At 29.5% G+C, this 13,941-nt stretch overlaps 1 protein-coding gene across 2 annotated transcripts in view; it reads right to left on the bottom strand.

Annotated features, from left to right (window-relative positions):
* Positions 1 to 13,941, bottom strand: part of LOC101241073 (RUN domain-containing protein 1) — a 46,310-nt gene that overhangs the window by 14,159 nt on the left and 18,210 nt on the right. For both annotated transcript variants that reach the window (XM_065798033.1, XM_065798034.1), the window contains exon 12: positions 3,659 to 3,875. In XM_065798033.1, coding sequence (XP_065654105.1) covers positions 3,659 to 3,875 — 217 coding nt within the window. The remainder of the gene's footprint in view (positions 1 to 3,658; positions 3,876 to 13,941) is intronic.

Raw genomic sequence — 13,941 nt, 5'->3', positions numbered from 1 at the left:
ATAGTAATAATATGAAAATCAGCGGATAAATCATATATTTAAAATATTGTAATTAGATTAACTAAATACTAAAATAAGAGCAGATAAATTTAAGCCAAATGAGTGGTTGAAAATTTTTTTTGGGTGATAAAGCAATAATATTAGTCGTGATATAAAAACGATTTATGAAGCGGGAAAAATATTGTTAAGAAGTAAAGTCTTCTCTACAGTCCAAATTAAAGGTAACTTTGAGACCATATCTAAATCGAAGTTTCCGAAAAAGTAAAGTTTTCTCTACGGTCCGAATTAAACATAATTTTGAGACCATAACAAAACAATAACAAAAAGACGCCCATCAACAAAACATGTCGAAAGCCGCTAGTCAAAAAGAATCGCTCTTATATATATTTATATGAATCCTAAAATGAAAAAACACATATTATGTATATGTGGTTATCACACATGATAACCACATATACATAACATACAAATCTGCATTTAACATTCCAACCACATACTATATATTAAAAGAAAATATTACCTAAATAAGAACGAGTTCAAACAAAGATGCATGCAAACGATGTAAAAAGGCTATATGTGCATAAGGTGTAATGTATAAGTTCGTGCTGTTTATGTCGTTCAGTAGAGTCCTGTGTTGTTAGTAACCAGCGTAAAAGATTTATCTCTTAACTACACCAAGCCAGCCCAGTCATACTCCAGAAAACCATGATGGATTGAATATCACAGCGTATTTGTAATGTTTTGAATATCACAGCGTATATGTAATATTTTGAATATCACAGCATATATGTAATATTTTGAATATCACAGCATATATGTAATTTTTTGAATATCACAGCATATATGTAATATTTTGAATATCACAGCATATATGTAATGTTTTGAATATCACAGCATATATGTAATGTTTTGAATATCACAGCGTATATGTAATGTTTTGAATATCACAGCATATATGTTATGTTTTGAATACCACAGTGTATATGTAATGTTTTGAATATCACAGCGTATATGTAATGTTTTAAATATCACAGTGTATATGTAATGTTTTGAATATCACAGCGTATATGTAATGTTTTGAATATCACAGCGTATATGTAATGTTTTGAATATCACAGTGTATATGTAATGTTTTGAATATCACAGCGTATATGTAATGTTTTGAATATCACAGTGTATATGTAATGGTTTAATTTCATTTTAATATCACAGTGTATATGTAATGTTTTAGATTCATAAAAATATATCAAATACTACAAAAATGCCTTGAATTTACAAGAAAAAGTCAAATCTATGCTTCCTATGATGCTACCAATGTTGCAAAAAGCCATCATAAAAGAAAAAATCAAAGAACTATCAATTAGAAAAGCTTCAAATTTATTTAACATAAAAAGAGGAACTTTAAACAATCACGTGCAAGGGCTACGCAACAAGAAATTTGGCTATCCAACAAGTTTGAATGAATTTGAAAAAATAATATTGTGAAACATTTACAGACAGTCAGTGATTGAGACTTCCCTTTTACCTCCTTTGATTTGAGAGTTGCTGTAAAAGGCTATTTAAATACCACTGGAAAAAATGTACCCTGTTTTAAAAACAATACTCCTTCATGTGAATAGTGAAATGGGATTTTGCATTGCCACAAAACATTCTAACGATTATGTCAAAATATTAATAGTGTTTATGTGAAAGTATCTAGAACTTCAATTATTAAAATATTTTGATAATTTACAATATTTATTAAAAATTGAAAACGGAAACATTATAGATGCATATAAGAATTATAAGTTTATCACTGGAAAATACTATTGCTTTTGTATGTCTTCCTAAAAATTCAACTCATATATGTCAGCCACTAGATGTTACATTTTACAGACCATTGAAAATGCAATGGAAATCAATGTTAGATAAATGAAAAAAAGTTCTAAGAAATGCACTATAATTACCAAAGACAGGTTTCCTTTATTGTTGAAAAAACTATGTCTTGAAGTAAGTGGACAAAATAAAAATAAACCTTTTTCTCAAAGTTTAGTTTCTGGGTTTAAAAAGTGTGGAATAATGCCACTGGACAGAAATGCAGTTCTTTCTCGTATACTGAATCCACCACTGTTAACAAATGTAGAAAAAAAAAAAAAATCCAAATCTGTAATTAGTGTGCTTGAGTCTTTGAGGTTTGGCAAAGATGAAGAACCAAGGTATAGACCTAAACATTCTAAATTCAATGTTGAACCAGGAAAAAGTGTTTCATATGAAGATATTAATAATTATACTACTACCATTAGGCCTGATACTTTAAAACACAAGAGACTTAAAAAGCCAAAATGACAACCAAAACTGAAACAAACAAAAATCATGGCAACAAAGCAAAACATAAAAAAACCTTGTCAAAAGTCAAATCAGTACTAGAAAAAAACCCAGATTTTTAAAAAGATTCTGACAAGTTAAACAACAATTAGTGCTTAAATGGTTTGTTTGCAAAAATTCTTACATATTTATTCTTTTATGAAATAATAAAGATTCTTACATATATTCTTACATTTATATACATATTCTTACACTCAACCCCTGGAATCAGGAAAAATGAGGTCAGCAATCAATTGCTGACCTCAAACTGTTAGATGTTGGCATCGGGTCGGCAAAAATATTTTGACACAAAGGGGTTATCATAAAACATAGAAACCAAGTCTGGAATTTTTTGCAGACCTTAAACACTTTTAGATCAACAGTTGGGTCAGCATTGCTGAATGCCGACCCTAATTCTGAGGGCTGTACACTATTATATATATTTTACATTCTTGTATATAATAATAAACTTATTTAGTAGTTTTTTTATATTTTGTATATGAAAACAGTTCAGTTGTTAATATAAAACACACAGCTGCATCCAAATGGTCGCAATGGTTCTTACTTTAAACTCATCTCCAAAATTGCAATAGCTCTTACTTTAGGCTACCTATGGATCTTATTCTTACTTTAGGCTACCTATGGATCTTTTTTTAAAAAAGTGGAAAAAAGTTTAAAATAACTTTGAAGTAGTAATTAGAAAAGCGATGTTCTTGTTAAAAGATTTGAATCTTTTAACAGATTTAAATCTTTTTTTTAAAAGATTTAAATCTTTTAACAAGAACATTGCTGACATTTGTTTTGATCAATCAGTATGTTAATGGTCAACCGACCATGGTCATGATAGAACCATGCAGTTCTCTAGTATCTCTATTAAGGTGTTTTAGTTGACCTGGTCTGTATGAATGTTACACACATTTACCCATTAAAATTAAAACAAAAAAAGTACCAACATTTCCACTGCCACATTGCAACACAGTACAGCAGAGCAATTGCTATACTTTTCAGATTTAAATCTTTTAAATAAAACAGCTTTTTTTATTTATTACATCAAAGTTACTTTCATAATTAAAAAATACATGCTTCCACTTTTTTAAAGATTACTTGATTCTCTCCGCACACTACCTTTATCTTGTGAGCCAATCTCTGGCCTTTAAAACAAGTTTTTCAACAGCTGCATTAAACACCAATGTTTTTCTTAAGTCAAACTTTAACCACTCTAACCACAACTTAATTAAGTAATTGCAATTGCTTATATACTAAATACACAAATCTCATTCTAATAACAAAATATTAAAAGTGTTAAATATCTTACCTTGACTGAAATATTTGATATAGAAGACGTTATTGAATCTGTTCGTGATCTACTCATTGAACTAGAATGCCTCCAAGCAGCACGCTTTTCTGCAGTAGATAGCATAGAAACGTTCAACTCATCTTCTGAATCTGGATGCAAGCCATCAATATTTATAAGTTTTGTATGCAAAACAATAATCTGATCAACAGAAGCTCGCACTTCATCAAAACATTTACTATTTGAAAAAAAAAACTTTTTTAAAAACAAAAACACTAATTGTAAATATAATATAATTATATTATACAACAATTTTTTTTTTAAAAATACAAACAAACAAATTGCATTTTTTTAAATTCAATGGTTCATTAATTGTGATTAAACTAGATAACTTAGTAAAATGCTAACGAGCAATGGGGTAGCAATGGGGTAGCAATAGAATATCAACAGGGTATATTTAAATAAGAAAATTTTTTTTGTAACCAAACTTGTTCCAGTTACTTAGAAGAAGATTTTAGTTATGTTTTTAGATTTCTAGTTTTAACCTCGTAAAACTTTTCATTATTATAAAATTTATATCAAATAATTGTAAATTTTTATATTTAAAAATGGAATTTTTAATGTGTAAAAAATCAGTGTTTTTATAAATCTTAGAATTGTATATGATACAGTTGAAAAATTTATAAAATCAAATTTCGCATTCTTTTTATTAAATCAAATCAAATCTATTCTGAAATAAATTACAACATTTCAAGTACAAACAGTAAAATTATTAAAGTAAATATCTTTAAAGTATAAAATATATTTTAACGTTTACTTCTATATCATAACTTAAATGTCTTAACATTGTAGTATTAATAATGATAAAAATAATAATAATAGAAATAATAATAGTATATAATAGTATAATAGTAACAACAATAATAATAAAAATATTAAAAATAATAATAACAATAATAGTAACAACATTAATAATAAAAATAACAATAATAATAACAACAACAATAATAATTGCTTATAATTAATATTCAATTTAATGCTGCTGTCATTACTCATTTATGCGTGTTTGAAACAGAGTTTTTTAAAGATTTATCACACTTGGCCTTGAATAATTCCTCTTGCATTTTTAACCATGCAATAAGGCATCCTTTATTATCTTTATTATAATCGGTAGTGGTGTAGTGGTAGAGCGCTTGCTTTATAAGCGAGAGGTTCCAAGTTCGATCCCCATGATCCCCCACATCCCTGGTAGTACCGCGGTCAACTTGTTTCTCCGCGCAGCGGCCTTGTTCGTCAAGTTTCATGTTTCGGAGTTATAGAGTTGAGAGAGGGTTATAATTACAATTAAGTAGCCTCCTCGTCTGAAGTGGCCTTCAGCGCCTTGGGGAGGTGAATTAACAAAAAAAAAAAAAAAAAAAAAAATCTGTTAATATGAAACTTTATTATCTTTATTATAATCTGTTAATATCTGCTTAATCAGTTATAAGATCTAAAACCTTCATATTAGATAATAATTAAATGCAATCATAAATTCTGTAATATATAAACCTTATGTTATTTTAAATTAGTAATTTAAACACTGTGAGCTTTTATAATGTAACAAACCAGGCTGTTTGATCGTTTGTCTTTTAAAGTTGATAAACATGGATTACATGGTGTTCCTAAATTATATATTTTTCTTAATTTATATATTTAAGTATTTTTATGTGTCATGATGTGGTAATATGTGTTATTTATTATGTGTTTATATGAGTTAAGGTTATATGTGTTTGAATTTTGTAAGTGTTAATGTCTGCTATATATGAAGTGTTTCTATGTGTGTTATATATTGAAATGTTACAAGTTTATAGCTTGTAAGTGGTTTGTTATGTTGTTTCCATGGTTTCAAAGTGGTGTGACTTGGCTTATTTTACAGCAAGAGAGTTGTCCTTGCTAGCCAGGTGGTCTCTTTTGCAATAATGTGACTTAGCTATGTTGAGAGCAAGAGTGTTGTCCTTGCCAGCCAAACAGTGTACTGTTATTATGAAACACATAATAAAGTCTGTTTGTAATCATAAAATGTGTAATAGCAAATATGTTATGCGATGAAATGTGTACTTACAAGTATGTTATGCAGTTAGTAGTTAAAATATGTACAATAAACTCTAGATAACTCTAGATAACCCTTAATAACTTGAACTAATTTTAAATTCCAGTTGAGCCTTAATTTATGGATTATAATCCCAATAACATTCTCTAACAAGCTAACTTCTTGATCCCTTGGTGTTTTGAGTTATCGAGAGTTTACTGTAATATGTTATGCTATTTGTTAATTTTGTGATGTTATGGTTGTGATGTTTCATGTTGATAGATGGGTTCAAGATAAGCTTACTTTAATGTCTTTGTCTATTGTTAAAAATGATTAATGGGTCATTTCATTATTGAAACTGATTACATATATTTATTCACTAAAAGCCAAGGATTTAATTTTCAAATAAAAACATTAAGGTTATCATATTGTGATTATTTATTTTTAGCTTTGCTTTTTTAAAAAGCAAGTTTGGATTAAAAAAAAAGCTTTGCTTTTTTATAATCCAAACTTGCAACAATAAATCTTGAAACTTTCACATAAGAAAAATAACATCTCACAAAGTAGGTTTCTTATTTGTTATCTATTTAGTCACATTTTTGAGTTTTCAAATAAATAAATAGAGTGCATAACACATTAATATGTTTTCAATAACAATTTTGTTCCAATTTAAGGTTGAATTCCTTCTCTTATGACTGATTTTTGAAAGTTTAAAAATTGTTCTAAATGTTGATTGTTTTCTAAAAGCCAAAACAAAGTTTCGATAATCTTCATACCATTTACTAAAAGCAATATTAATAATGTAACAATGTTGTAATTCATGTTATAATTTGTTATAATTCAATGTTATAATAAAAAAATAATAATTGCTTTTAAAAGTACTTTTAATACATTTTTATGTTGAATATAAAATTTTTTTGTAATTTTTTCATTTTTTTAAAGTTAATGTTTTTATTTTATCTCAAGAAAAATATTTTTTTTGCTCCTCACATAAGTTTTTATATTTTTTCTCTTTAGGATTATTACTTTGTATGGATATAATGGATACTCTTGCATGGTCGTCTTTAAGTTTTTACCATAAAATGTCAGTTTTGTGATTTTTGAAAAAAAATTTATTTTAAATGCCAGAAAAACTTTTATTGTGATTTGTTATAACTTAACCTTAATTTTATCAGTCTAAATACCTTACACAAGCGAAGAGCTGTTTTTTACCACAAACTGTATATCTAAGCCCTTTACTATATATATGTGTGTGTGTGTGTGTGTGTGTATATATATATATATATATATTTTTTTTGTATGTATGTATGTATATATGTATGTATGTATGTATGGCTAGAAACCATTGTAAAAAGGTTTTGTCTAACTCCAAAGCCTGCTATTCTCAGGTCATGAAATCTCGTATTTCATCACAAAAATAAGGCTCTTGTGACTTCTGGAGAATCTTTAATAGTATCAATAATAAGTGCAAATCTGTAATTTCACCTCTCTTGAATGGTTCAGACTTTGTCACTTCACTTAAAGACAAAGCTAAATTGTTTGCTAAGAACTTTTCATCAATATCATCTCTTGATTTCACTAATTAGGTTCTACCTGATATAGCTGTCAAACAGGTTGATCCATTGCTTGACACTCGTATCACTCCAGTTTCTGTATCTAAAGTGATTTCCTGCTCAGACTCTCTTACAGCTTGTTGCCTGGATAACATACCTGTTATAGTCTTGCAGAAGTGTTCTCCGGAGTTGTTGCCTATACTTTCAAAACTATTCAACAAGTGCTTATCATTTGTCTCGTTTTCCAGCCTGCTAGAAAGCGGTATCTGTCATCTCTATTTTCAAAAATTCTGGAGAGCCATTTGATTTGTCTAACTACCATCCCATTAGTCTTCTTCCTATCATAAGCAAGATTTTTGAATCTTTAGTTAACAAACACTTAATTTCTCATCTTGAATCTAATAACTTACTTTCTGATATCATTTTACTTATGAGATAACTGAACTTACTCATTATCTTCATTCATCACTCTTGACATTTCAAAAGCTTTTGATAAAGTTTGGCATGCTGGTCTTCTCCATAAACTTTTTTTTTACGGTGTATCTGGTAACATCTTTAAGATTATTGAATCCTTCCTTTCCAATCATAATATCAGGGGTTCCTTAAGGTTCTATCCTTGGCCCTATACTCTTTTTAAATTACATCAACGATCTTCCAGATATTCTCACATCTAAGGTGGCATTGTTCGCTAATGATACTACCATTTATTCTTATCATGATAAGAAGTCAACACTCTCTGATTACTTGGAGGGGGCATTTGAGCTTGAAATGGATCTCACTTCTGCTACAGCATCGGGCTCACAGTGGCTGGTGAACTTCAATACAGATAAAACTCCATTTTTTTCAGCCAACTGTTATCGCAATAATTTAGATCTTACTATATTTAACAATAATGTACTTGATGAGTCATCTACCCTTCATCTTCTAGGATTAACTCTTACTTCCAATCTTTCTTGGAAACCATATAACAAATCCGTTGCAAAATTAGCATCTGCTAAGGTTGCATCTCTTTATCAAGCTCAACACTTCCTTACTTCGGATACTATTCTCTATTTCTATAAATCTCAAATCCGGCCTTGTATGGAATACTGTTGCCATATCTGGAACGGATCTTCTTATGATGCCCTTTCTCTTTTAGACAAGGTGCAAAAACACATTGTAAACATAGATGGACCTGCTCTTGCAGGCAACCTCCAACCATTATCACATCATCGTGATGTTGCTTCTCTTTCTCTTTTCTACAGATACTATAATGGGCACTGCTCTAATGAGCTAGTGTCTCTTGTGCCATTTACTAAAATTCATTCTTGCGTTACTTGTCATTCAATTAAGTCTCATCCTTTTTCTGTGACTGTTCCTAAGTGCTCCATAAACTCTTATTCCTCTGGGTTTTTTCCTCGAACATCAGTTCTTTGGAATTCGCTTCCTTTATCTTGCTTTCCTGATTCATATAATTTTCAAGCCTTTAAGTCATCTGTCAATCGTTATCTTGCTCTGCAATCTTTATCTTTTCTCTTCCAGTAACTTCCAACTCTAATTAGTGGTTGCTTGCAGCCTTGTTGGAAGCGAAGATATTAAAAAAAAATGTACAGTATCGGACAAAACGAGTGCAACCAAATAATGCTAATTTAGTTTCTTTATATAAAAGTGCTGCACTTTTTCAATTTAGAGAAATAACTATGTAACTGTTTAGAGACAAAGTTCTTCAAGTTTTATTCATCACAAAGTTCATTATTTGTACACGAAAATTAATAAATTAATCAAAAGTATTAAAAAAAGTTGATTTCCTTCTGGACAAAACAAGTGCAACTCGACAAAATGTTGACCAAGCTGTATTTCGCTATCAATATTTCGTGGCGAATCCTTTGTTGTCGATCACAGCCTTGCATCTTCGAGGCATAGATTCGATCAGGTGATCAATGAAACTTTGTGGAATCGCTGTCCAGGCCTTTTGGATTTGTTCAAACAGTTGATCCTTATTACGAACACCTTCACGATTAATTCTGCGGTTGACGATCTCCCACAGGTTCTCGATAGGGTTGAGATCCAGAGATTGAGGCAGCCAATCCATCACCGATAGGTGGTTATCTTGAAACCACTGCTTGACTACTTTTGCAGTGTGTTTCGGATCGTTGTCTTGCTGAAAAACCCATTTTATTTGCATATTCCAATCAGCATGAGGTAACATAACACCTTTCAGGATATTTTTATACATGAAACGGTCCATTATTCCATCGTTTCGATGTATTGAAACAAGACCGTTAGCAGAAAAACATCTTCAGACCATTACATTGCCTCCACCATGCTTCACGGTCTTATGGCACTAACATAAATCGAGGCGCTTTCCGGCCGGTTGACGTAAACGGCAAATGCCATCGCTCCCAATGATGTTGAACTTCGATTCATCACTGAACAGGACAGTTCGCCATTTCTGCACATTCCAGTCAATATGAGATGTAGCAAACAGGAGTCTTTTCATCTGGTTTTTTAGTGAAATCAGCGGTTTCTTTGCAGAGCGTCGAGAAAACAATCCGGCTTCAACAGCACATTGTCTGATTGTTCGGTCCGATACAGGCAGCTCTAATTGCTTTTGTATCTCGACTGATGATATCCAGGGATCCTTCTTGACGGATCTGACAATCATAGAATCCTCTCTAGAAGTGGTAGAACATGGTCTTCCACCTTTGTTATCTGCTGCTAACTTAATTGTAGAACGACATTTGAAACATAGTCTTGATACGGTCCATTTTTTTACGCGATATTTATCACAAATACTTTTTTGTGACATTCCACTTACGTAATCGCTAATAATTTTCTTTCTTAGTTTCAATCCAAGACTGTCAGGAGCCATTTTTGCAATTGAAGTCATAAAAATAAAAATAATAAATAATCACGCTTCTCAAGGCTTACCGTGTTACATTTACCTTGTGATGATACAATAATGCTCTGTGGAACACAACATCTTGGTTGGATGTGGACTGTATTGATGTAATGAAACACTTGTTGTATTTCACTTCTTGTATTGATGTTCTTCAATAAAACACTTTGATAAAAATCACTTTGATAAGCTGTCTTGATAATACTGACTGATCCATATACTGACTGAATTACATGTCGATTTACATGTCTCTTATATAGTAAAATGAACCTGTGTGAACCTGTTCTGGAAGATTCTAGATGCTTCTTTTCGATGCTTCTGGAAGCTTCTGGATGCATCTGGATGCTTCTGAATGTTTCTGGATGCTACTGGATGCTTCCAGATGCTTCTTCTGGAAACTTCTGGAAGCTTCTGCATGCTTCTGGAAACTACTGGAAACTTCTGGATACTTCCTTTAATTAATAAAAAACTTCCGTGATGTTGACATGGACCAGACTTAAGAAAATGAAACAAACTAAAAAAGTTGCACTTGTTTTGCCCGCTGCAAAATGGCACTTGTCAACGAAATTCTGCCTGTGTGCTGTCACCTGTCAGCTGATTGCTCAAGTCATGGCATGCTATGACTCCAGACTCCTGAACTGTTTGCTGTGGTAGTATAGTTCGTTTCGTTTTTAAGACATGTAAAATTAGGAACACTTTTTAGCATTGTTCGATGTATGTATGTATGTATATATATATATATATATATATATATATATATATATATATATATATATATATATATATATATATATTATATATATATATGTATATATATATATGTATATATATATATGTATATATATATGTATATATATATATGTATATATATATATATATATGTATATATATATATATATATATAAGTATATATATATATATATATATATATATATATATGTATATGTATATATATATATATATATATATATATATATATATATATATATATATATATATATATATATATATATATATATATATATATATATATCAGCCTTTGGAATTAGAGTCAGCATTCAACAATGCCGACCTAACTGCCGACCTAAAAGTGTTTGAGGTCAGCAAAAAATTGCCAACCTCGTTTCTATGTTATATGGTAACCCCTTTGTGTCAAAGTTTTTTTGCCAACCTGATGTCGACCTCTAACATTTTTCCTAATTCGAGGGTTGATATATATATATATATATATATATATATATATATATATATATATATATATATATATATATATATATATATATATATATATATATATATATATATACTGTTTATTTCATATTATATATCATATGACATACTTATAATAATCAATACAAGTTTTATTTTTAAACTTTTATTTTAGATTGGAAATTATGAATTATAATAATATTATTTCCTAAATACAGGTACCAAAAAAAGTTTAGAACCACTTAACAATTTTGCGTAATTTCATTATTTTTTCAATGTATGAAACTAATATTGAACTTTGATGTTCTTCATCAAAATTGAAGTTCTTCCTTGGCCTGGAAATAGTCTGGATCTTAATCCGATTAAAAATTTGTGGAAATACATCAAAGATAATCTTGATAGAACCAAATGTACATCTACAGAATCCTTGAAGGATGAAATCAAACGAGTTTGGTGTTTGGAAGCTAATAAAGATCAGTGTTCAAAGTTGGTTGAAAGTATGCCTACAAGACTTCATCTGGTGATTAAAAACAAAGGATATCCATGTAAATATTGATATAAATATTTACATTGCTTTGTTTAAATGTATTTATTAAAAAGTTTAAATGTTTAAAATGTATTTATTTTCATTTGAATTCAGTACATTTATGTGTGTTTGTTTATTGATCGCTTAATGTGTATGCTATTGAATGCGGTGTAAATTCCTTTAGATTTTTTATTAAAGCATGTCATACATATATATAATTTATCATCAAAGTTCAATATTAGTTTCATACATTGAAAAAATAATGAAATTACGCAAAATTGTTAAGTGGTTCTAAACTTTTTTCGGTACCTGTAGAATGACAAACTTGTGATTCTGCAACATTTTATAACAAATATGTTATTTTAACTTTTCTGTACTTAAGGAAATAGAATTCGAAAAACAATTATGACTTTTGTGATTAAAATAAGCTTTCACAATTTTACTGATTTCATTGTGATTACCATTGCAATACAGTGGAGAAAATAGAATGAGCCTCAACATATTCTAATCCGATATTTTGTAAATCTTTAAGCAAATTAGTGCAGTTCATATTATGTGTAAACACACTCATATTATCATTGTTACAAACAACAACTTTTTAGATTAAAATATAGCATAATTAAATTTGATACATTTGATAAAACCATAAAGTGTATAATACTTGATATTTGCGGTAACAAATAGAACTAGTCTCATCAATAATTATGTTTAGTTCACTTGTATATTTTGATCTGGTGATACGCATTTGAGACTTAATGTTTTATTATTATTTGTAAGTTAAACAAAGAATGTGAAATCAGTGCTCATAAAGTTTTTAACATTTGGTTTTTGATGCCTAAATTTGTAATTTTGATAATTGTACTAAACAAGCTATTGTATGTCGTGCTACTGCTCAGCACATGACTGCATCTCAAATTCATACTGATTTACCACTGGCAGTAACTGTTCAACATGTGAGACAAATCTTCCATGAAGATCCAAACACAGTTTGGAAAAAGCGTAAACCAAAACTTACTGTTTGTCATAAAGAAGCTAGGTTACAATTTGCAAAAGAACATATGTCTTGGGCAGGAAGATTTGCATCAAGTTCTCTTTAGTGATGAAAAAAAGTTCAGTCTAGATGGTCCTGATTGCTATTTATATTACTGCTGCAATCTTCGAAAAGAGGAAGAAACTCGGATGAGTGGTAGCTTTGTTACTGTTATGGTTTAGGAGCTTTTTCTTTTACTGGAAAACTTCCACTAGCATGCATTTCAACAAAAATGAATTCACAGGACTAGGAGAAATTAATTTGCTTGAACATGGTGAAAAACTGATGGGTGAAAATATCACTTTTCAACAAGACAATGGTGCTATCTATAATTCAAATCTTAGAAAAGCTTGGTTTAGAGAAAAAAGTATTCACGTACTGGAATGACCCGCATGCAGTTGAGATCTAAACCCAATTGAAAATCTATGGGGAATACTTTCTAGAAAGGTTTATGATAATGATAAGCAATTTGAATTCACATTGGAGCTGAAAACTTGTATCAGAGAAGCTTAAGATGAAATATCTATAGAAACTTGTGACTAGTCAAGTCGCATATTTAAAGTCATTATATACTAAATATTAAATGAACGTAAAACTGTATTTTGAATACTTTTAATTTTTTTTTCATTTGTAATTAATTAAACACACCAAAAAAATTTTTTAATTCTAGTAGTATATAATAATAATAAGAGATAAAATAATAATTTAATAATTTTTGTTACATTAGAACAAAAAATAAAGGTGAGGCTAATTCTATTTTCTCCGCTGTAAATAATCCCAGCTGTAGATAATCCCATCCTGTTTTTAACAAAGATTAATGGTTAAAAATTCAATCGGTCAAATAAAACCTTCAAAAGGTGCCAAAACTATGCAAAATTTATTCTGAATGATATTTTAAAAAAATAGTATAAATACCATTTTATTATATGGAAACCCCTTGAAATACCTTGAACATATCGTAAACAAATATGTACAAGTCTGTCCAGCAAAATGTTTTATTGGAGCTCAAATAAAAAGAAGTTAACATTTACCCATGTATT

The sequence above is a fragment of the Hydra vulgaris genome, chromosome 05 (assembly GCF_038396675.1).
Source record: "Hydra vulgaris chromosome 05, alternate assembly HydraT2T_AEP".
In the NCBI taxonomy this organism is placed as follows: domain Eukaryota; kingdom Metazoa; phylum Cnidaria; class Hydrozoa; order Anthoathecata; family Hydridae; genus Hydra; species Hydra vulgaris.
Note: the sequence above shows the minus strand (reverse complement) of the source record. Positions and strands in the feature narration are given on the sequence as shown.